The 25,515-nt window shown below is 40.3% G+C and overlaps 1 protein-coding gene and 1 pseudogene across 4 annotated transcripts; both read left to right on the plus strand.

The window, feature by feature from the left end:
* Nucleotides 1-2,619: 2,619 nt before the first annotated feature.
* LOC131225732 (uncharacterized) lies at nucleotides 2,620-25,137 on the plus strand. 4 transcript variants are annotated; one of them, XR_009161502.1, is made up of 8 exons: nucleotides 2,620-2,740; nucleotides 4,339-4,407; nucleotides 4,489-4,558; nucleotides 6,493-6,602; nucleotides 24,147-24,261; nucleotides 24,816-24,910; nucleotides 24,987-25,026; nucleotides 25,075-25,137. XR_009161502.1 is itself a non-coding variant. In XM_058221319.1 (8 exons), the coding sequence occupies exons 2-6, from the start codon at nucleotides 4,344-4,346 to the stop codon at nucleotides 24,898-24,900; spliced, it is 444 nt and encodes a 147-aa protein (XP_058077302.1). In that variant the 5' UTR covers nucleotides 2,620-2,740; nucleotides 4,339-4,343; the 3' UTR covers nucleotides 24,901-24,910; nucleotides 24,995-25,026; nucleotides 25,075-25,137. The 4 variants fall into 4 exon arrangements, 3 of the variants coding, with proteins under 3 accessions (XP_058077302.1, XP_058077300.1, XP_058077301.1); XM_058221319.1 differs by having other exon boundaries at nucleotides 24,995-25,026; XM_058221317.1 differs by having other exon boundaries at nucleotides 24,987-25,137.
* On the plus strand, nucleotides 3,107-4,246 carry LOC131224923 (pentatricopeptide repeat-containing protein At1g77405-like; annotated as a pseudogene).
* Nucleotides 25,138-25,515: the final 378 nt, after the last annotated feature.

Consider the following 25,515-nt stretch of genomic DNA (forward strand, 5'->3'; position numbering starts at 1 on the left):
ATTAAGGACATTCGAGATGAAAGATCTAGGACTGCAAAGAGGGTTCTCGGCATAGATATTTATAAAAATAAGAAGGGGAGCAGGCTTTAGTTATCACAGACAAAATACTTTGAAAAAGTACTGATCAAATATGGGATGGACTAGGCAAAGCCTGTGAGTGTTCCCATGCGGCTCACTTCAAGCTTTCTTCAGAACAATGTTATAAATCAAATGAGAAAAAGTGGGTTATGTCTCATGTGCCTTATTCGAATATGATTGGCAGTTTAATCTATGTCATGGTCTATACGAGACTAGATAGTTCACAGGCAGTCGGTATTGTGAGCGGATACATGTCAAATTTAACAAGCAACATTGGAAAGCGGTGAAATTGCTACTTCAATACATTCGAGGTGCAAAAGACTTCATCTTAACTTTTGAGAAGACAATGGAAAATTTAGTAGGCTATGTGGATTCAAAATACGCAGGCAGTGTGGATTCCAAAAAGTCAACTTTAGGTTACTCGTTTGTACTAACGACTAGAGTAATCAGTTGGATGTCGAAGTTTCAGTTTGTGGTGGCTCTTTCCACGACCAAAGCAGAGTATATAGCAGTGACAAAAGCATTTAATGAAGATGTTTAGTTAAGAGACATGATAGATCAGTTGGAGCTTAGCAACAAGTTGTACCGGTTAATTGTGACAGCAAAAGTACTATAAATTTAGCTAAAAATTCTGTTTATCATTCTCGCACTAAGCACATTGATGTTCGTCACTACTTTATTCGATAGGTGCTTGAAGGAAGCGTGACTCTGGAGAAGATTCACACTAGCGTGAATCTAGAGGACATGCTCACTAAGGTTCTTCATGCAGAGAAGTTCAGGTTCTGTGCAACTTCTCTGAGCTTGGTGATGGCGCAAAAGGAAGACGGAATGTGCATAAGAAGCATTGATGAAGCTATGATGCGATACAGAGATAAGAAAAAAGGATAAGAAGCTACACGTTTGAAGATTGGACATATGGTAGAGATTGTTGTTGATAGATGTCTTAAATCCGTTAAATCAACAGTTTGTTGATAACAGGTTTGATGTCATCGAAGTCAGCTCAATGTCATTAAGAATTTTCTGGATTTTCTCTGTTGGTTGCTATACATATTGGTGCCATTTTTCGATGACATCGAAGAGCTTTAAATGACATCGAAGATGTGTTCGATGCCACCGAAGCTTGGGTCGAGCAATCGAAGATTTCTGAAAAATTTATGTTTTGTCATTGGACAATTTTGGTTGTTGTTCAATGTCATTGAAGGGTGTTCAATGTCATCGAACAGTTTCACGCAGAATTTTGCGGATCCGCTGGATCTATGAAATTTGCGTCCGACTTCGTTTGAAATTCTTTCTAAAACTCTCTCTCTCTCTCTCTCTCTCTCATATATATATATATATATATATATATATATCGCTTTGTGCCGTAGTTTTTTCTCGAAAGGATTTTCCACATTAAATTACTGTATTCTCCTTCCTTTTGCTTGGTGCTTTTAAATCACTATCCTAGATTCATCTCGGTGTGATTCCACTTTCCCCCCCCCCCCCCTCCCCCCCCCCCCAAACAAAAAAATAAAATAAAACATACATACAAAGGTGTCATGTAAAACCCTTGATAGGATCATTAGTCTTTAGCTAGGTCTTGGTCCGTGTCTCCTGTAGTCATCATCACTACGTCAGGCTCATGTGGTTCCAGTGGATCCCTGAATCCACTGACGTGGGTGAATCCCCTACATGGAGCGTACGATGATAAAGCATGTGACTTGCAATTCATTTTAGGTGATCCCAAAAATGAAGTAGATCCAAATCTTAGGTGGACCATATAATAAGTAATAGTTGTGATTGAATCCCCTCCATTAAAAACTTCTCGGGACTGGACTGTTTATTTGCCATCCAAGGTCAAAAAGAGCTGGATGAAGAGCACAAAATATCAGCTTGATTTAAAACTCTTCTGGTCCGTCATAAGTTTTTTATGTTGATCACCACGGTTTCCTACATTGCGGTCCACTTGAGATTTGGATATACTTTATTTTCTGGATTAATATCGTGAGTTTTCAAAACTGCCAGACGGCGTGGATATAAGGCACATATATCAAGGTGGATCCCATAGTCAGGGATCCACCCACCTCGGTGGATCTCAGACTTTGGGCCCACCTTGATGTATGTGCATTAAATCCATGCCGTCCATTCATTTTTCCAGCTCATTTTAAATTACAATCCAAAAAATGGAGATCTAAATCTCAGATGGACCACACCACAGAAAAAAAAAGTGGTGATTGAATGCTCATCATTAAAATCTTCTCGGGGTCCACCAGGATGTTTATTTTCAGCAAGTTCAAAAAGACGTGAAGGAAGGAATCATACAAATATAAGCTTGATCCAATACTTTTGTGGCTCATAAAAAGTTTTTAACGGTTGATCACCGATGTTTCCTGTGGTCTGGTCAACCTGAGATTTGTATCTGCTTCATTTTTGGGCTAACAACCTTAAAGAACTGTAGAAACGGATAGACGGCATGGATTTAAGTTTAATACAGCAAGGTGGGCCCCCACAGTCAGGGATCCATGGAAGCCGCGCCCCTCATTGCCACCTCTGCTCTCTATCGAAACGCCAGCAGCACTACTCTCTTCTTCCCAGCATAAAGGAAGGAGAAAGCCACCCTACAGACCGAGGGAGAGGAAGAAGGCCCGACCAAGCTATTGACCGAGTATCACAACCGTCCGATGTGAGACCCTCTCGCCGTTCTCTTTTCTAGCGTTTTCTTTTTCAAAATACACTTCCAAGAATTATTATTATTTTCCTTCGTCTTTCTATCTCTACCCTCGCGCGGGAAGTTTTCAAATTCGTTTTTCACGTTTGTCTTCCTATTGCAAAAAAAAAAAAAAAAGAAAAAAAAGAAAAAAAAAAGAAAAGAAGAAAAATCTGTGATGATAAATAGCCAAATTCTCATCAATCAATGGCTACTGTCGTATCTTTACTCAAAAGATAGAGGGCCCGCCACTTCTGCAGTCTGCTACTCCAGCATTGCCCGCATGTTTCCCTTCGATCCCAGCCGTTGACATCGTCGCGGCATGATCGTCAATTCTCGCCGATGGCGCAGATGAACCCCACCTTTTCAGAATCCCAAGCTCGCGAAGCCCTCGTCCGGCAAGCGATGGGCGCCATGATCAGGACAGGCCCTTTGACAGCACGTCCGGGTGCTGCCCCTGTGTATGGACCGTTGACACCGTCCGTGAGGTCTTGAGGGCCGCTCCGATGCTCTTCTTTCAGAGCTCAAGGTCCGTCAGCCGGCAGATGGGGTTCCTCCGGGAGATGGCCAGAAGGAGTGGGAATCTTAAAGAAGCTCTGGCAATTCCTCCGGGATATGGCCGGAAGGAGTGGTAATCTTGTGACTACGGTGACCTTGACCTGCGTCATAAAGTTTCTCGGAGAGGAGGGCCTGGTGAAGGAGGTGTTGGCGGCATTCTACAGAATGAAGCAGTTCTACTGTAAGCCCGATGTGGTCGCTTACAACTTGATCATTTGTGTCCTTTGTAAGGTCGGCTATTTCAAGAAGGCAAGGTTCTTGTTGGATCAGATGGAAATGCCAGGCTCCAGATGCCTGCCTGACGAGGAGGTCGTGGGAGGCCAACCATTTGTTCCGAGGCATGCTTTTCAAGGGTTTCGTCCCAGACGTTGTGACCTACAACTGCTTGATCGATGGCCTCTGCAAGACTATCGGATCAATAGGGCGCCCGAGCTCTTCAACGATATGCTTAAGAAGGGTCTCACCCCCAATAGGGTCACATACAATTCCTTCATTAGATACTATAGCGCTGTTAATGAGGTAGATAAGGCCGTTGTGATGATGCATACTGTGAGGTCTCGGAACCATGGGATCCCCACTTCAAGTTCTTATACCCCAATCATCAATGCGCTTTGTGAAGCGAGAAGGCCATTGGAAGCATGTGATTTTCTGGTTGAGATGGTCGATGGAGGATCTGTTCCTCACGATTACACATATAAATTGGTACGCAGTGCTCTAAGTTTAGCTGCCGAAGCTAGTTTGCCAGATGAGCTCTGTCGAAGAATTGAAGATGGGATAAGTAATAGACATTGGCAGGTGATGCAGGTGAAGCCTATGATGGCAAACAATGGTGGAATATTACATGGGGAAACCTAAGGGTGGAACATATGCTGATTTCTTCTGCGAGGGTTGTGTGGATATCTTCAGACTAACATTCATTGCAGTTGACTCCATTTGAGATTTGCTTATGAAATCGTGTTGTGAAATGAAGTTTTCTTTACATCATATGCAATTGAAAATTTGTGATTTTTTGCCAGCTACAATGGATTGGGCGTTCACACATAGAGTCTGGGAGAAGTGGACTTCTAATAATGTCGGTTCTTCTGGTGAGGACGTTCAGAGCTTGTTAAGTGATTGGTTTTTTTATATCAAATGGACAATAAGCAAGATGGTGTCTTTCCTTGTAGGTGAACCATTGAAGGCAGCTTTGCTACTTAACTACGACCCAAATGCTACCTCTCGCTTGGTATCTGTCATGTAAGAAATTGACAATTCAACGTGTAGGAATGTTCCGTGTACATTCTATCATATATGTGCATGTGCAAACACAACCAAACAGATGGGGAGCCACTATTTACACCCAACTTGATTAATAGAGACACCGATCCTTTCTAGTCTTGGTGGTGCAGTAGTTCGAAGTTATACCATTCTCTTACCAAAAATAGAGAAGAAGGGTGTATTTGTCGATCAAGTTGGCTCTTGTTGTTAATTCCCTATATGTACATGTATATAGATATAGAGCAGTGATCATATACGGCTAGTTTTGCCATAGGCGCCAGGCCTACAGTACAACAGTTGTATTGGACATGTTGACAGTCCAGTCTACTAACTTGACCATCCATTCATTGCAGCCCAGTCTTTGCGGACCATAGTGCAAAAACCAAACCAATTGGATGATCCTAACAATCCAACGAATGGTGTGAACAACGGAAAGTCAAGGTAATTGAAAGAAAAGAGCAATCATTAACTTGAACCATCTAATTTGTTGTGCTCCACCTTGGATTGTGTAGATTCTAAAGAGTCACTGTTGTTAGATGATGCTAACATCCGATCCATGGATTGGAAAATGGACGATTATAACATGTGTATAATGTTTGGATGGTTTGGATCAATTGATTGGTGCTTTTTAGACTGTGGCCTGTAAATAGGGGTCTAGAATGAATGGATGGTGCAACTTGTTACTTGTTGATTGGATTGTCCATGTGCCCAATGCAACTTTTTAGGCTAAAGGGTATTGGAAAATTAGTTGTATCTGATTTTTCCTCACACAAATATGTGCAGATCAATACCTATTACCTACACATATCATTTAAAAAAAAAAAAAACACACGCACACACCCTCACACACTCACGCCATAGTGGGATTTCACCACCTATGGATGCTCAAACCCTTGACCGGGTGTTGAAACTCCTGAGAGTCTACCACCGGACCAAGAGTAAGGATCCAATTGTTACCTACATATATCATATTATAGCGGATAGATCACATCTGGTTATTTACTTATTTGTATTCTTGGGCAATATATTGAAGGGTACATAGGTCTTCTCACATTTTTTATATCTATTTCCAGCAGACAGATTTTGTATGCATATGGTCTTAAAACCATATAGTTCACAAACCTGGCTTCTGAACCCGGGACTCACCTGAGTCAACTTGACCCCATCAATTGCTTGGCTACCAGGTCTGGGAAACTGGGGCCCATAATGGTTCAGGAGAAGATTCGTCCTGGTGATCTTGATTCCTGGTTTGGTAGAAAATGGAATAAGAAAAAGTAAATAAATTCCATGAGCCCTGCCATAGACGAGAAATGCCCAGAAATCTCCTAGGCGATCGTGATGCTGGTGGGGGTTATTTTATGAAGTTTGCTAAGTCCACGCGCTTGGATGGTGGAGCCTTCCCCATCCACAATCACACATGCTAATATGCTCATGTGTGTGCACTCCAAGCTTTGCATCATGCAGACCGTGCAGTTAAGATCTTCCAGCTGTCTGTTTGTTTTTGTCTCCTGTAGCCTAGACTGAAAGTTCAGATTGTAGATGTGTTATATATGCATATGTGCTTGAGTGTGGATAGACAGGGCTTCGGATGTGTGCGGGCTTAGTAAACGTCATATTTTATAGTAGAAATTATTCTCAGGACCACCTGGTCGATCCACTGTGTCCCTGGTTGACTTAATGTAGCGACTGTCTGAATCCTGGTTTGCAAACTATGCTTAAAACATTCACCCGTATTTAGAGCAGTTCTTCAATTTTCCACATAAGCCATGATCTTTGCTATGAACTTTATTGAAAACATTGTGTCGTGGCTGGTTGGTAATTGTTATCTGAACTCTTGTCTCTGGGATTTATACAGCCGACATGTTTATTCGATGCCTCCACAGAAACTGAAACTTGGTCTGTGGTGTTGGCAGAGCAGAGCAGCAGGGAATGAAGGCAAAGCCTGTGGAGTTGAGTCCTTTTCTTGACTTCATCAAACGGAACAATCTCCAGAAGGAATGCTTCTTCATTGGGTCAAATGAATGTAAGTCCCACCACTTTGTTTGTGATACTTATGCCATGTGTAGTGGGAAAGAACACCTTCCCTCTGGTTGTGGGATTTGACGATAATAATACCATGAAATGTTTTAAATGTTGACACCATGGGCTGTTTGGATTCGAGCAAAGTTGTAGCATTGATTATTAGTCTATTGACAAGCTGTTGGCACCACGTGATCATGAACATGTTCTTGTTGACTGGTTATGTCATGTCCCTAAATCTAGTGTCGGTCATCTGTGATTACTATACACCAAATTTTGGTTGACAACCTCCGTAGAACTCTGATTTTGGGACTTCCAACTATCGCATACTAAGTCCCATAAGCGGGGCTCTACAAGGAGGATTTTTGAAAGTAAAAAATACAAACACGTATCATTTCTCAAAATTTCATCATATTCAACATGTGTTACTGTGTACAACTGAGCATATCAAGACAAAACCAAAACATAAACCATGTCATATTTACTATACCTGATGTACATATACAGGGTATTACAAAAAAAATATATACACTAATATGTACAAAACAAAAAGGACAACTGGAGTCTGTAACCTCTACTCTTGTAGCTCCCTACTCTCACCTGTAAAAAATAAATAAAAAATAGAAAGGAAACCTTGAGCTACTAAGCCTTGTGAGTGCGTGTGCAATGAAAATGCATGTTTCATGTCATGCTCATATCATGCATAGGCGGGACTTCTACTCACTTGTAACATACATACTCATTCAACGTTTCCACAACTTTCCACATTTCCCAATTGGACCACCAAGGTCTGAAACAGAGATGAGACTCGCATATGATTACTACTCACTTGCACAGGCTTTTCCACCGTGGTCAACTACAGAGGTGGGACTACATAATTCATGGGTCAAACTAGTCTAACCCACTTGTGTTGAACCTCACTATCTGCCGAACAGCGAGGAGTCATAAGTCGCCTGGCAAAACGATAGCGGACAATTTACTAGCTCGTCACACATAACCTATTTTTGCTTACCTATAAGTAGGTCAGGTCAAACCTCTCAACCGACCAACAAGCGTTGGTGGGAGTCACCGCTTACTTTGGTATTTCGGCATTCCAGTGCTCTGTTCTTCCACCGGTCTAGGCATTGGTTGCTCCCAATGGTACCAATCGGGGTTTAGGGACTTTCACTCCGGGACCCTCTAATCATGTCCTGTTGAATTACACATTTTCGGTGTGGTGTCCAACTCAAGTCATAATAAAGTATGTTTCATCGCATTTACAATCACCGTATGCATAAGTCCACACACAATCACAATATATCATGTTTTTCAAGGCAAGCATATGACGACCTTCCTCATGTGGTCTCCTCATGAATTTAAGTTCCTCATAGGGGCGGTTCACATACTAATCATAAACACATCGTGTGTCGCAACACAACCCACTATGATCACCATACCATGATATGAATCATTTACTTGCAATCGTACAGTGATACAACTTCTGTGAACCATGCATATGATATGCACATGACTTAACCAATCTAAATCCAACCCGGGATTCATTTTACTATAAGACTTCATGCCACAAGCATGCTTTTTCTCAAGAGTTAGCTACACCAAAAGGATGAAGGACAACTCTTTCAAACGTTTTATCAAATAGGTAGCGGGTGGATTTTGTAAGGGACAAAGATGGAAACCGATGGAAATACTTATGAAATTAAACAAAACTAAAGCATATGAATCCCTTGGGTGTGGGCCACATGGATGGTTTAATTGATGGTGGAGATAGGGTCGTGATGGGTTGATCTTACATAGCTTCTCTCATAGCCCTTTGCTCAAGTTCATCTCTATCATCCAATCTTCCATCAATAGCCTAACCAACTAAATCAGAAAATCCAACATCATAGCCATTAGTGGGGCAATTCAAAGCTCTCTCTCTCTCTCTCTCTCTCTCTCTCTCTCTCAACAACCATGGACTAGAAAATCTATTCTTTTATAGGGCTTTCAAGTAATCTAACGTACATATATGTGTGCTCCTAATCTATGCACTCACCTATAACAATCAGAGGATTGGATTTCAAAATCGGCTTCTATTTCCTTTTCTTCTTCTTCTTCTTCACTTCCTTAGGCTTCCCATGACACGAGGAAGAGAGTGCTGGAAATGGGTTGTTGAAAGAGGGTTTTTATCTTTATGGACTTGAAAATGGTTTTAAACTTGACTTTTGTCTAAAAAGAAGGGTTGGGGGGTGTTTTGTGATGTTTTTAAGAAGTTTAAGCTTATGGTAACAATAGAAAAATGTTATTTAAGTGATTTGACATAAAGCATTCCAAGGATTTTACAAAAATCGAGGTCATTTGAGTTATTTTATCAAAATATACATGTGCATATCTATTCATAACTTACAATCCGGGTGTCATATTGACATGCAGTTTTCGCTAGTAATTTCGTAACTCGACTACGGTCATAATGGTTAGGCTCTCGGACCTAATGGATTTTGAAAACTCGATGATGGCCCACCTCCAGATAAAATAAGGACATAGTTGTCATTTCTCAGATTGTTTAATTTTAAGTCGGTATATTAAAATTTGGACATCGGGTTGAAATGCAGCTTGCGGCTCGATAACAGAACAATACTATGATCAAGTCAAAATATTCTCGGGGCCAATGGACCTACAGTCAATGGCTATCCAGTGTATGAACCAGATTTCGGGGCTTCGGGTCTTACAACTCTCCCCTCCTTAGAAAAATTTCGTCCTCGAAATTTCAAAACATATTCAATTATAACATTACAATACAACAATAACCATATCATACTTATACATATCTAGGAATCAAATAGATGAGGGTAACGACTACGTTTCTCTGCTTCCCGTTCCTAGGTTGCTTCTTTTATAGAATGATAACCCTATTGGACTTTAACTAGGGGGATGACTTTAGTACGAAGAACTTGTACTTTTCTATCCACGATACAGATTGGCTACTCGATATAGGATGCATCTTCCCAAACTACTAAGGATTGCCAGTCAATAATAGGTGTTATTATCTTCGGATCACATTTACGAAGCATCGAGACGTGAAAAACATTATGAACTCCAGATAATTGGGGTAGCAAAGCGAGACGATAAGCTACGGTACCAACTTGTTCAACAATATCAAAGTGCCTTATAAACCTCGGGGCTAACTTTCCCTTAACACCAAATTGTACTACACCTTTCACTAGTGAAACTCGGAGATATACACGGTCTCCCTTGACGAATTCTAAGGGTCTACGTCGGCGATTTGCAAAACTCTTCTACCGACTCTGAGCTGTAAGTATATGTTGTTGAATAAGATCAATTTTTTCAAACGTTTTCCATACAACATCAGGGCTTAAAAGACATCGCTCACCAATCTTAGTCCAATAACTTGGGGACCTACAAGGTCTACCATATAACGCCTCATAGGGAGCCATTCCAATAATCGCCTGAAAACTATTATTATACGCAAATTTTACTAACGGCAAGTGGTCGTCCCAACTACCAGACAAATCTAATGCACATGATCTGAGCATGTCCTCGAGAATCTAGTTAACTCTTTCGGACTGCGTATCTGTTTGTAGATGATATGCTGTGCTAAATCTTGAAGTAGTCCCCATTGCTTTTAGAAAACCCTTCTAAAACTTTGATGTAAACCTTGGATCTCAGTCAGATACAATCGAAACAAGTACACCATGTAATCTAACAATTTCGTTTATAAACAAAGTTGTGAGTTGATCTTTGGACGAAGAAATACAAATAGGAAGAAAGTGGGCTGTATTTGTCAAACGGTCTATAATAACCCATATAGCATCATGTTGACGTAAGGTTCTTGGTAAACCCACAATGAAATCCATAGTTACATGTTCCCACTTCCATACTGGTATCTCCAAAGGTTGCAATTTCCCTGCAAGCTTTTGGTGCTCTGCCTTTATTCGTTTGCAAATGTCACACTCTGACACATGCTTATCAACTTCACGTTTCATTCCAGTCCACCAAAATTGTCTTTTCATGTCCTTATACATCTTCGTAGATCCTGGGTGGATAGTAAACTTAGTGCAATGTGCCTCATCCATAAGGGCCTTCTTCAATTCTGAGATATATGGAACATATAATCTGCCCTGAAACTGAAGTCCACCATCCAAACTTATCTGCCACTCTGGTTGACTTTTCCCTATCATCACATCTTTACAAAACAATGCCCAATGATCAAATTGTTAGGCTTCTATTACTTGAGATATCAAAGAGGGCTGAATCATCAAGTTTGCTAATTGAACAACTGAGGACTGTAGAGTCATCTCAAATTCAAATTCAGCTATATCTTCTACCATTTTCCACTCTCGCATCATCAATTGTGCCACTTGGGCCTGTGGCTGACAACTTAAAGCATCCGCCACCACATTGGCTTTTCCTGGGTGGTACTGAAGATTAAAATCATAGTCTTTCATCAATTCCATCCAACGTCTCTGACTCATATTCAACTCGGCTTGTGAAAAGAGTTATTTTAGGCTCTTATGATCTGAAAAGAGTTCGAATCTAACCCCATACAAGTAATGCCTCCATACTTTTAGGGCAAAAACTACCGCTGCTAACTCTAGGTCGTGTGTGGGATAATTCTGATCATGAGGCCTAAGTTGGCGAGATGCATATGCTACAACCTTGCCCTGTTGCATTAGGACACTCCCCAAACCTATAAGCAAGGCATCTGTATAAACAACGAATCCCTCACTCCCAGATGGAAGAGTGAGAATCGGTGCCGTCGTAAGACGAGTTTTTAGTTCCGCGAATGCTCGCTTATAGGCTCCACTCCAAACAAACATTGCATCCTTTCGAGTCAATCGAGTTAGTAGGGCAGCTATAAGAGAAAATCCTTTAATAAAACGTTTATAATACCCTGCTAGACCTAAGAAACTCTGAATCTCAGATGCATTCTTCGGCTGTTTCCATTGCAAAACTGCTTCAACCTTAGCTGGATCAACTGAAACTCCATTCTTTGAAACTATGTGCCCCAAAAATTTTAATTCTTCATGCCAAAAGTCACATTTTTTCCAGCTTAGCATATAGCTGGTGGGCACGAAGGGTTTGCAACATCATCTTTAAATGACACTCATGATCTTCCCTTGTCTTTGAATACATTAAAATATCATCAATAAAAACAACAAGAAACTGGTCCAAATAAGGACGGAATACCTTATTCTTCAACTGCATAAATACTGCAGGTGCATTAGTCAGACCAAATGACATAACCTAAAATTCAAACTGTCCATAACGAGTCACAATGTCTTCGGAATATCCTCCTCTCGAACCCGAATCTGGTGATACCCAGACCATAAATCTATCTTTGAGAAATACTGCGCACCACTCAATTGATCGAATAAATCATCTATTCTTGGGAGCGGATACTTGTTTCTAATCGTAACCTTATTAAGCCTTCTATAATCGACACACAACTGTAAAGAACCATCCTTCTTTTTTTACAAAAAAGCACTGGCACTCCCTAAGGTGAAGTACTCGGGCGAATAAACTCTAAACGATGTAATTCATCTATCTGTCTTTGCAACTCATGCAACTCTAACGACACCATACGATAAGGGGCTCTGGATATAGGGGCAGTGCCGAGGATAAGATCTATTCGAAAATCTGTACATCTAACGGGTGGCAAACCTGGAATTTCCTGAAAAACATCTGGAAAATCACGTACTATCGGCAACTGTTCAATACACACCTTTGGACTCTTTATGAATACAGGACATCAACGTCTCTATAAACTTTTCTTTAGGGTCAGCCACAAACTGAAATCGAGGCTGATCAGGTATAGAAAAGGTCGACTGTCTTAGCTGTGCAGTCCAACACTGCATGGTACTTGGATAACCAGTCCATTCCCAAAATCACATCATACTCTAACAACACCAAAACATAAAAATCGATTGGAAGGGCATACTCTTCTATGTAAATAGGACAGTCCTAACATATAGAACTCAACACCATTCTTTTCCCTAAAGGAGTCGAGAGCTCTAATCCCTTGGTCATCAATGTTCTTGGCAAATCCAACGACTGACAAAAACTATCTGCTATAAATGAATATGATGCAGCAGAATCGAAAAGGACACGTGATATTACAAGTATACCTTCTATGACTCCTCCCTTAGTCTGAGAATCTCTCTGTTGGATTGCATAAACACTAGGTTGCGTCTGAAGGGATAAGGGTTGTTTACCTTGCTGCCGCTGTGACTGCTGCTGAAACTGTTGTTGTTGGGACCTATACTGTGACCTATATGGTGGCCTTTGTTGCTGGGGCTGCTGATGTCTAGGTAGTTGATATGGCTGTTGTTTCTACGGATTGGGGCAATCCCTTTTACGGTGCCCTACACCACCACAATTATAACAAGCTCCAGAAAACTATCGCTGAGGAACAGATGATGATACTGGGGATCTGACATCAGGTCTGGCTGCATTATCATATCTAACTGCAGGCAGGGCTGAAAACTACTACTACTCTCTGAAATAAATCTCCTCTTCCTTTGCTGATTAGAAGTAGATGGATGAGTACTTTGTTGTTGGTTCCAATTGGACTCAAAAATCTGTGCCTTCGTTACTACTCCCTCAAGGGTCGGCAACTCAAACCCTCTAACTTGAGATCGCAAACTAGGACGCAAAGCATCCTCAAATTTCCTTGCCTTCAAATCATCATTGGTTACTAAATGTGGAGCAAAATGAGATAATTCTATAAAAATAAGCCTCATAGTCAGCAACAGACATCTCACCTTGAACCAAATAATCAAATTAATGCGCTTTCTAACAACGAACAGCTACGGGAAAAAACTTACGATCGAACTGTCCATACAAATTTTAGATCTACTGAACGAACAACTGACTTCCACCATTGTTCTGCCTTTCCTTGCAACTGATACGTCGTTAAGGTAACACATTGTTTCGAAGTACAACCTATAACATGAAAAAGTTTCTCTAATTCTGACTTCCATAACTCGGCTGCCATAGGGTCTGGCTTGCCAGAAAAACAAGGTGGATCTAGACGTCTAAAATCCATAAAAAGAGCACTGGCCTGCTCCTGCGCTAACGTCTCATGAGTATGACTAAATCGCTGCTTTTAATTAGCCATTATAGTTGACATAGTCTGCAGCATTTGTTGAAGTTATGCTGCAGGAACAGGTATAACTGGGTCTAGAATAGATTTTGACGTAGATTTTAACTTAGACTTGGGTTGCATTGGAGGAGTCCGAACAGAATTCTTTCTAGGCGGCATCCTATTGACAAAACACCGAATTAGCCTAAAAAGAACAAGTAAACCTATACAATTTACACAATACTAAATAACCATACAACTCCTCTACTTTGCAAAGCATGAACCTAACAACTCTAACGCAACAACGTATAGTAAAGACAATATATGATTTATGCAGATATTTCTCAGATCATGCTCTGATACCATCTTCTGTCACGTCCCTAAATCTAGTGTTAGTAATCCGTAATTACCGTACACCCAATTTTTGTGGACAGCCTCCGTAGAACTCTGATTTTGGGACTTCCAACTATTACATATTAAGTCCCATAAGCGGGGCTCCACAATGAGGATTTCTAAAAGTAAAGACGACAAACACGTATCATTTCTCAAAATTTCATCATATTCAACATATATTACTATGTACAACTGAGCACATCAAGGCTGTCACGCCCCGAACTCGGAAACCGGTCTAACAAAATTCCCGATCGCCGAATCCGGCGCCGACAGCCTCATACAGTATAGGGTGACAACTTCACATATAACTCCCATTACTTCAGACAACTCTTCTAAGTGGGACAAGGTTTCGCCTCTCATTGGGTACACAGTAGCCTGCAAGCCACTGGTAGCTCGCCCAAACCCTTAAGTCTCACCTACATCAGCGCCCACTCACATGTGACCACAGTGACAGGGCATCAAAATATCCCTCACAGAGGGCAGAGCCGTCCTCAGATCTGATACCATCTTTTGTCACGTCCCTAAATCTAGTGTCGGTAATCCGTGATTACTATACACCAAATTTTGGTTGACAGCCTCCGTAGAACTCCGATTTTGGGGCTTCCAACTATCACATACTAAGTCCCATAAGCGAGGCTCCACAAGGAGGATTTTTTTAAGTAAAGACGACAAACACATCATTTCTTAAAATTTCATCATATTCAACATGTGTTACTGTGTACAACTGAGCACATCAAGGCAAAACCAAAACATAAACCATGTCATATTTACGATTCCTAATGTACATATACAGGGTATTACAAAAAATATATATACACTAATATGTACAAAACAAAAAGGACAACTGGAGTCTGTAACCTTTACTCCTGCAGCTCCCTACTCTCACCTGTAAAAAAAAATGGAAAGGAAACCTTGAGCTACTAAGCCCAGTGAGTGTGTGTGTGCAGTGAAAATGCATGTTTCATGTCATGCTCATATCATGTACAGGTGGGACTTCTACCCACTTGTAACATACATATTCTTTTAACGTTTCCACAACTTTCCACTTTTCTCAATTGGATCACCAAGGTCTGAAACAAAGGTGGGACTCGCATGTGATTACTACCCACTTGCATAGGCTTTTCCACCGTGGTCAACTATAGAGGTGGGACTACATAATTCATGGGCCGAACTAGTCTAACCCACTTGTGTTGAACCTCACTATCTGCCTAACAGCGAGAAGTCATAAGTTGCCTGACAAAACGATAGCGTGGACAATTTATGAGCTCGTCACACACAACCTATCTTTGCTTGCCCATAAGCAGGTCAGGTCAAACCTCTCAACCAATCGACACGCGTCGGTGGGAGTCGCCGCTTACTTTCGTATTTTGGCATTCCAGCGCTCTGTTCTTCCATCCGGTCTAAGCATTGGTTGCTCACATTGGTACCAATCGGGGTTTAGGGACTTTCATCCAGGGACCCTCTAATCATGTCCTGTTGAATTACACATTTCCAGTGTGGTGTCCAACTCAAGTCATAACAAAGTATGTTTCATCGCATTTACAATCACCGTATGCATAAGTCCACACACCATCACAATATCATGTTTTTCAAGGCAAGCATAGGACAACCTTCCTCATGTGGTCTCCTCATGAATTTAAGTTCCTTATAGGGGTCTCATGTAATGCATCCTGTATCTAGACGGTTCACATACTAATCACAGACACATCGTGTGTCGCAACACAACCCACTATGATCACCATACCATGATATGAATCATTCACCCTCAATCATACAATGATACAACAACTATGAACCATGCATATGATATGCACATGACTTATCAATCTAAATCCAACCCGGGATTCATTCTGTTATAAGACTTCATGCCACAAGCATGTTTTTTCTCAAGAGTTAACTACACCAAAAGGAGGAAGAACAACTCTTTCAAATGTTTTGTCAAACAGGTAGTGGGTAGACTTTGTAAGGGACAAAGATGGAAACCGATGGAAATACTTATGAATTTAAACAAAACTAAAACATATGAATCCCTTGGGTGTGGGCCACATGGATGGTTTAATTGATGGTGGAGATGGGGCCGTGATGGGTTGATCTTGCATAGCTTCTCCCATGGACCTTTTCTTAAGTTCATCTCTATCATCCAATCTTCCATCAATAGCCTAACCAACTAAATCAAAAAATCCAACATCATAGCCATTAGTGGGGCAATTTAAATCTCTCTCTCTCTCTCTCTCTCTCTCTCTCTCTCTCAACAACCATGGACTAGAAAATCTATTCTTTTATAGGGCTTTCAAGTAATCTAACGTACATATATGCGTGCTCCTAATCTATGCACTCACCTGTAACATCAGAGGATTGGATTTCAAACTCGGCTTCTACTTCCTTTTCTTCTTCTTCTTCTTCACTTCCTTAGGCCTCCCATGACACAAGGAAGAGAGTGCTGGAAATGGGTTGTTGAAAGAAGGTTTTTATGTTTATGGACTTAAAAATGGTTTTAAAATAGGCTTTTGTCTAAAAAGAAGGGTTGGGAGGTGTTTTGTGATGTTTTTGAGATGTTTAAGCTTATGGTAATAATAGAAAAATGTTATTTAAGGGATTTGAAATAAAGCATTCCAAGGATTTTTTAAAAATTGAGGTCATTTGAGTTATTTTATCAAAATATACATGTATATATCTATTTATAACTTACAATCCGGGTGTCATATTGACATGCCATTTTCTCTAGTAATTCTGTAACTCGACTATGGTCACAACGGTTAGGCTCTCGGACCTAACAGATTTTGAAAACTCGATGATGGCCTATCGCTAGATAAAATAAGGACATAGTTGTCATTTCTTACATTGTCGGTATATTAAAATTCGAACATCAGGTTGAAATGCGGCTTGCAGCTTGATAACAGAACAATATTATGATCAAGTCAAACTATTCTCGGGGCCAATGGACCTACGGTCAACGGCTATCCAGTGTACGGACCAAATTTCAGGCCCTCGGGTCTTACATTACTCCCCTAATAGTCGCTTTAAATCTTGAAGCTAGCAATTTTGATAGAATTTTGTATGGGAGCTTAATATATATGGTAGCACATTAACACATTTGCCACATTTTTGGGTGCTTGAAGATCGATGGTGGCACATGTCGTACACGTTGCATGTTTGGAAAATGTGATGCATGTGCAGGGATGGCATTATTCCTAATTTTGCATTGAATTAGGGACAATAATTCCACCCCTTTAGCTGAGATAACCAATCTATGATTTAATGGTTATTTGTCTTAAACTACTTGTCCAAAAATGTCCAGGTTCCCGGGCATAAGGAGGTTGACAACATGATCACATGGCTCGACGACTTAGATTTACTCATTTGGTGCCAAGTTGAGTAATAACTCACACAAGTCAGGGCTAAACCAACTCAACTCATCCGAATCGGAGGTGACTTACAGGGTGACTCATGGCATTGAATTGGATTGGTTCCTACTGAGTCTGAGTCGCACTCAACTAGGATGAGTCCTGGAACCATGGTTGACATGCCATGGACATGTACTTTTGTCTGCACCTGCAAGTCAATGATGCAACTTTGCTCGAATCCAAATAGCCCCTATGGTAGCATCAAAAGGATTACGAATGGTACTTGCATGAAATGGAGGGGCTTCATGCAAACATTCCAATCTGGCATTAGCACATGTGTGGCATTGTGAATAATAAAATCCAAAAATAGATTTGAACTTTACTTAGGTAGAGGTTGATTAGCGTGTAAAGATGATGGCAGCACGATTTGGGTTGCTGCTGGGTCCCTCTTATTATTTGTTAATAATATATAAGAAATTACATTACATGCCAATAGGCTTAGATCAACCCAAATACACATTAGCCCAAGTATGTCTAGCCCAAAAATACATAGTTTAACACTTCCCATTCAAGCTGGAGTATAAATATCAACCATGCCCAGTTTGCCAATAAGAGATGAGAATTGTGTATGAGGAAAGGATTTGGTGAAGATGTCAACTAGTTGGGTTTTAAAGTGCACATACTCGGTGACGCTCCTTGAAAGTGACTTTCTCCATGATGAAGTGGCAATTAACTTCTATGCATTTTGTTCTCTTGTGGAATACTAGATTGCTATTGATGTGGGTACTAGCTTGGTTGACAGAGCATAGCTTCATAGGGCCTTCCTCAAACAACCAAAGTTCTTGAAGCAATGATTGGACCCATAACAATTTGTGGACAGCATGGCTCATGGCCCTGCACTCAGCCTCAACATTTGATCAAGGAACAACACTCTACTTCATGCTCTTCCATGTAACTAAGATTCCTTCAACAAAGGTGCAGTACCCCCAATGGATCTCCTCTTCGTAATGGAGTAAGCCCAATCTACATCATTAGAGGACTCGACCTAAACATGCTCGTGTGATCTATACATTGATCCTTGTCCTAGATCTCTCTTTAAGTAGCGAAGGATATGAAGAACTACGTCCCAATGTTGTACCCTTGGCCAACGCATAAATCGGCTCACTAAGTCAACTGCAAATGAAATGTCTGGCCAAGTAAGAGTGAAAAGGAGAGTTTAAACATTCCTAGAGGGGGGGTGAATAGGACTATGCCAAATAATTAAGTAAAGTGCAGAAATAATAAATAAATTAGAGGTCTCAATTGCACTAGTATTGAAACGTTGATTCAAATTGATTCGTAGGAGAACCTTCACCCAAACAAGTTTAGGCAGGACAACCTTATTTCACGAAACTTGTAAGAATCAAAATTCCACACCAAGCAAGAGTCAATAAAAGCTAAACTATTACAAGCATTCACCACTTTAACTTAAACAGATTACAACCATTCACCACATAAACATTAAAGGCATTCACCACATCCTCAAACAGCCACACCTACTCCACTCCCAATAATCACTCTCCACGTGATATTAGCTTTCACTATAAATAAGATTTTCACAGGAACACATTAAAACCTGATACAATTGTGATTTTAATGGGCTATCACCAAAAAAAAAAAAAAAAGCCTTACTGAGATTTTCTGACTATCTCAAGAAAACCAACAATGAGATTTTCTGGTTATCTCAATAAAACCAAAATACAAAAGAATTATATACTTATCTTCACCTTTGAAGATGTATCTGTCGATGTAGCCGTAGAACCACTTCTCTTGAATGTAGATTGTTCAATGTTCAGTCATATAGATAAGGGTTCAAGGTTCTAGATTGATTTTAAATAGATTCAAACCAATGATTACTTGTTTGAATTCCTTTAAGATCTCAAAAAGAAGAGTATTTACTCTCTTTATAAAATGAAATTGACAGAATAAGAGATCAATGAATTAAACAAAAAGCTATTAAAAATTTGTAATAAATACCGTGCAATAGCTTGAATATAACAGGGGCTTCTCTCTCTCTTGTAGAAGGATTTGATAGACTTGAATTGTATTTTTGGATTGAGAGAAAACCTCAATTTATAGGCAAAGAAGTTGTTGCTTCGACTCGTCTAAGAACCGGATTCCGTTCCAACAAATATTCAAATTTAAGCAGGATAAGATATAACAGATCTTCGATTGGTCGAGGGCCCTGTTCGACTCATCGAGCATGGTCTTCGACTGGTCAAGGGTACACAAAATCCGAACTGATTCAGTTGCTAGACTTCGAGTCGAACAACCCTCGATTGGTCGAAGGCCCACCTTCGACAAGTCGAGCAGCTTCCTCAACTGGTCGAAGGTGTAACAGAAAATCTGTTTTACTTCGATTTGTACTAGGATTAGTCGAAAAATTCTTAGACTAGTCGAGCCACAGCTTAGGCTAGTTGAACCTCAGCCAAATATAAGTATAAAAACCCATTTAAAGTAGATTTTGAAAGTACCTAAACCTAAGATCTTTCTAGGGTTCATAATACTTGAAATGACTGAACTTTGAAGTAGATTAGATGCTTGAACTTTAGGGAGCTTGAGCTTCTACTAGATTCTTCAATAGAGCTTGAATTTCTAGATGGAGCTTGATCTTCTACTAGAACTTTAGTAGAACTTGAACTTAACATCTTGATCTTAGTAGAACCTGAACTTTCCATCTTGACCCACACTAGAAGGCCACTTCATAAGCTGTTTTGTCTAAAAGAAATTTGACAAACAAGGTGTGCTTTACACATTATAGCACTTACAAACAGTAAGATAGATGAGCTTTCCCACAAGCTTCCTGTACTTCTAAATCCTTGAACAATTCTCCCTAATCATTGGACAGTATACACTTCGGTTCCATTGTTATTTTACTTGGGTTGTACCCAAACATCCCAATCTTCTGCAATAGGTCCAACACATCTTCTTTTGGGACAAGTAGATCGCTGAAACTTATCAAGCTACCTCAATCTTTAGAAGTATCAGAGAGGTCTAAGGTCCTTGGTCTGAAATTGTCAATGGATGTAAGATTTAAAATCTGATGTATCCATCAGATCACTTCTTGTGACAATGATGTCATCTACGTAGACCACCAACGCAACTAGCCCCTTGTAACTATGCTTCACGAACACAGAATGATCATCTTGGCACTTGTGAAAGCCAAAGTCGGCCAATGCTCTGCTAAACTTTTCAAACCATGCCCTAGGAGATTGTTTTAGATTGTAAATCACCTTCTGAAGTTTACACACATTTTTAGTCTCTTGCTAAGCAATAGACCTGGGAGGTTGCTCCATGTAAACTTCCTCAGTTAAATCTTCATTCAAGAATGCATTCTTCATGTCCAACTGATCTAGCAGCCAAGACCTGTTAGCTGCTGCAGAAATCAAAACTTAAATAGAATTTAGTTTAGCAACCTAAGAAAAGGTCTCCTCATAGTCTAGCCCCTGAGTCTGAGTATATCCTTTTGCGACAAGCCTAGCCTTCATGCATTGAACCAATCCTTCGGGTTCGTATTTGATAGTATAAACCCATCGCCAATCGACTGTCCACATCTCAGGCGGCAATGAGGCCAAATCCCATGTCCCAGTACGATGGCCTAGCAATCGTCTCCTCTTCCATGGCTTTTTGGCATCCAGTCTGAGCCAGCTCATCATAATGAAAAGGATTTAAACATAGTAAAAACTTCTAATGTATTTGTCATCATGAATACACAGGTCATGTGAGAATAATCATAATGAATGTAACAAAATGCTTGGAATTATTTAGACTAGGAACCCGAATAGGACCCCGCACATCCAATGTACTAAAGCAAAAGGAGTGGAAATCTGATTATCTATCCTAGTAAAAAAATTTTAAAAAAAAAAAACAGATCTATGATGTTTATCTTACTGACATTCACACCATACTGATGAATAGAAGATGATGAAACTAAATTTTTATGGGACTCCAAAGGTGGATGATTTAACCGGCAGTTATGGAGTCACGTGTGCACTGAGTGCAGCTCCAGTGATCCCAGGTCGAGGTAATATAGGTGCAGTTCACTCCCCCCACCAACATTACCTTGGTCTTGAGTTCCGGAAAGGCACGGAGAAGGGTAAAAGTTTGCTGAGCAGTTCAAATTTCTGGTTTTTTGGCTTACAGATACAAGTTTAAGGGTAAACTTAAGGACATACAAAACATAAAATGAGGTAATGTGTGTGCTAGGGGAAACACTTTCCGAACCATGGACTTTAGACAAGTACTAATCTATGAGCTCTTGAAGAGAGTAAGGAACACATACCTGCCATGTGATTCGTAGCCTTAGAATTGATCACCTAAGGTGATAAACCAGAGGATGCAACTAGGGCATTACTGGAGTTAGCTACACTGGTCGAAGAAGTAGTAGCTGAATCAGACTTAATAGTCTGCCCAGGATTTTTTATTTTTTCGTATTCGGCCCGTGAAACTGGATCATGATGATAGAGTCACCAAATAGTTAGAGCTACTACACCAGTAGATAGACCATCACCACTTTGTAGTGCAGGATTTGCTTGGTGGGGTCTAGCCCAGTGAAGAAGATTCCAACACTTGTCCACCATATGGTTTGTCTTCTTACAGTAGATGCAAAAATGTTTATCTATCAAATCACTTGAGAAACCACAACCCCATCCTTTCCTTCCTGAATGACCTCCACGGCTGCTACCTCCTTATCCTGTGGTGGTGATCAAACCTGCGTTTTCACTTGATGGTGGTGGGGCTGACAAGGGCGGAGGTGCTCAGACACATATCACTCAAGCAAATACATCAGATAAGGAAGGCAGATGCTCACTCCTCAGTAGTTGGGCCTTAATAGGCTCTAGGTACGTGTGCACTGTGGTGAGGAGGGCTATTCCAATCTCCTCTATTTGACATTACTGTTGAGCAATATTCTGAGTGAAGGTGTGGTGTAATTTCCATTCATCAAACAATCCTTGGAATCGGGCACAATGCTCATGTAGATACTCCCTCTGTCTCATCATTTGAAACTCTTTGAAGATGCCGTACAGCCATTGTATATTATCCTCATTAGGATAAAGCTGTTGAAGAGTGTCTCATATTTCCTTGGCACTTTCACCACATATAACATCATGGTATACTTTCTCCTCCATACTATGAAATAGCTATCTCATGACTCAGCAATCGTCTTCCTTCCACTGCAACTATGTCTGATTCCTCCATGGGCCTATCATTGGTCAGATGCTTCAGTTTTCTCTTGGATTGGAGGAAATTTTTAATGGAGCGTGCCCGGGGCAAATAGTTCTTGACACCCCTCAGTTTGACTGAGACAATCTACTGGGTGTAAGCCTTGGTTTCTGGTTTCAAATCAACCATTCGATCAGCCAAAGATACAAATAAACCAGTGGTATATTAAAAAAAATTCAGATTGATCACAATGGCATACAAATCTGATCAATATCCACCTTAACGATTATCAATAAGTTGACAATTGAGTCACTTCAGATTATAAAAAGAAAAAATTTATTAACTTCTCAAATAGATCCATGACATCAGCACTGACGAATCTGATGAAAAAGTTGCGACGCCCTGATCACACTGACCAGATCTTTGTTCCAGGGAAGAATGGACACAACTGGCTCTTTAAAAAAAAAAAAATCCTGGTGTCCATGACCAGATCTTGACCCAACTGGTTCAACAAAAAAATTGATCATGCTGGATCTATTCACAGCCACATGCTGCGATTAGAGCAGAACCAGATTGGTTTTGTGAGGTTCAAAATAAAACTGGAAGATAGATTACCCCAATCAAAACAGCAGATCTCCGATTTTCTTCAACTAGGCACTCTCTATAGGTTTGAGATGCACAGGAGCCGAGATTTGGATCAGTGCTCTGATCCCATAATAAAGTTGAGCAATACTTAGCTTAGAGAGGGAGGTTGATCAGGGTGTAAATATGTGCTTAGAGAGAGAGGGCAATCAGCATGTAAAGATGTGAAAGAGGGCGATCAGCATGTAAAGATGTGATGGAGGGCAACACAATATTGAGCTTCCCAAATACACTCCAGCCCAACAATACTTTGGTTAACAGTAAGCATACATGTATGGAAGCTCAGGCCACAACACTCCACTCATCTGTGGGAAATGGATGGCTGGGAAGAAATCACCCACAATCCATATTCGACGTGCATGTGTTGCTCACATGATGAATCGACTGGCCTGATCTTTTGGACCAGGCATGTTCATGATGGGTCCCACCTGATGAATGGCCTAGTGCATTAGCATTTCATTCTTTTTTCTTTCTTTTTTTCTAGCGTCAAAAGTAAATTTATGCCATCTTACCTGGAATATAGGGGTCCGATATTATTTGGTTGACACCATTTCATTCTCTGTTCTTTCTTCCTTTTTTTTTTTTTTCAAATCCACCATACCTGGAAGATAGGTGTCCGATATTATTTGGTTGACACCATTTCATTCTTCTTCTTTTTTTTTCTTTTTTTTTCAAATCCACCATACCTTGAAGATAGGTGTCCAATATTATTTGGTTCATTTCTGGACTGTCTTAAAACTATCTTTAACACAATACTGTTAAAAATAAATAAAAATCTCATCCTTGAGACTGGCATATATTGTTTCATGCATTAACTTTTCTCCCCCAAAGTTCCACACACACTTGGATGATTTAATTGGTATTCACTTCTGATAAATGGTGTCTACAGATCTGATCACGTCAATCCATGAGCACTGGTTTTGTGCACGGTGCGTGAATACATCAAAACCTGCTGGTGAAGGCGCTATCATTATGCAGGTTGCAGCATTTCTGTTGGTTGCAATGTAAGGGTCGATTGAAACATGTAAAAGTTTTATTCACCTTTAAAATAAAAAAAATTAAAAAAAAATTGCTAGCCGTATGGTAGCAGCATGTTTGAATATGGATAGTTATGGAGAACTGAGGATGTGTTTGGCTGCACCAGTTTGAATTGGAAACATTTAGTTCAGTCAGAAGAAATAACAAAAAATAGTGATGTTTCCTAATATTTCATAATGGGGAAGTGGCCTCAAATTGCAGTTACTTTCTTTTACCATCTAACTTGAAAGCAACGTAATCGCAATTCAGAGCCCAGACCCATGATTTGAATGCTGACGAAGGAAATCACAATTTGGTCCTTCCCATTTCATTCGACCAACAATTGCACGTTGATTCGGCAATGCATCCAAATGCACCCTTGATATGTTTCGCAGCTAGAAAGCATTTGGATTCTCTTGTTTCCTTCAATCAACAATTGCAAGTCAATTTTACAGTGCATCCAAATGCGCCCTTGATGTGGCTTGTGATGGAGAACTTGTATAAGCATTTAAATATTCATGTTTCGTTGATCCATATACAGGTATGATGGCTCAATTGGCTCTGCGTCTCATGCAATGGTGGCTGTTGATCAGTTTGTGTGGCAGTTGAATCGACGGAATCTTTGACCCCTCTCAGGTTACATAATCAAAATGACTGATTTGTCAGTGGGCAATCTTCTTTTGAATGAACGAGTCCTGTGTGGCTTTGTTAGGTTTGCAGGCTACAATGGAGAACTCTTGGAAGCCCAGGAGGTTTGGCCTGTATCAGATGTTCCTGAGACCTCTTTTATTTTTGTCCAGTTACCCATCAGCAGTTCGCAGTCCTAAATCCTAATTTCTATGTTTGTTACTGAAAGAAAACAATGCGATCTAGAAATTGAGATGTTTAAATGTTGGGCTTTGGACATATAAACCCTGCCTTTTGGCCTTTGGCCTAGTATGAAGGTGTGGAATTAACTCGAACATAGTATCTTTATCATGGAGTTGCCACTAGCTGGTGAAATCATTGTTGTCAAATAGCACAAGCAATTGTATGTCACCTAAGGGGCTCGTGTGCATATGCGGTTGCATAATCGCATATGCCATTGCCCAACCTCCTAGAAAATTTATTTTTTCATCACATAAGTGACGGCATAATTGCATATGCCACTATGTCATATGCTATCACATATGACAACATTGGATGAGACTCAATCTATGGTTGACTAGACACTGTAGAATTGCTTTCAGTTGTCAAAGACT

The sequence above is a fragment of the Magnolia sinica genome, chromosome 14 (genome assembly GCF_029962835.1).
Source record: "Magnolia sinica isolate HGM2019 chromosome 14, MsV1, whole genome shotgun sequence".
NCBI classification, from domain to species: domain Eukaryota; kingdom Viridiplantae; phylum Streptophyta; class Magnoliopsida; order Magnoliales; family Magnoliaceae; genus Magnolia; species Magnolia sinica.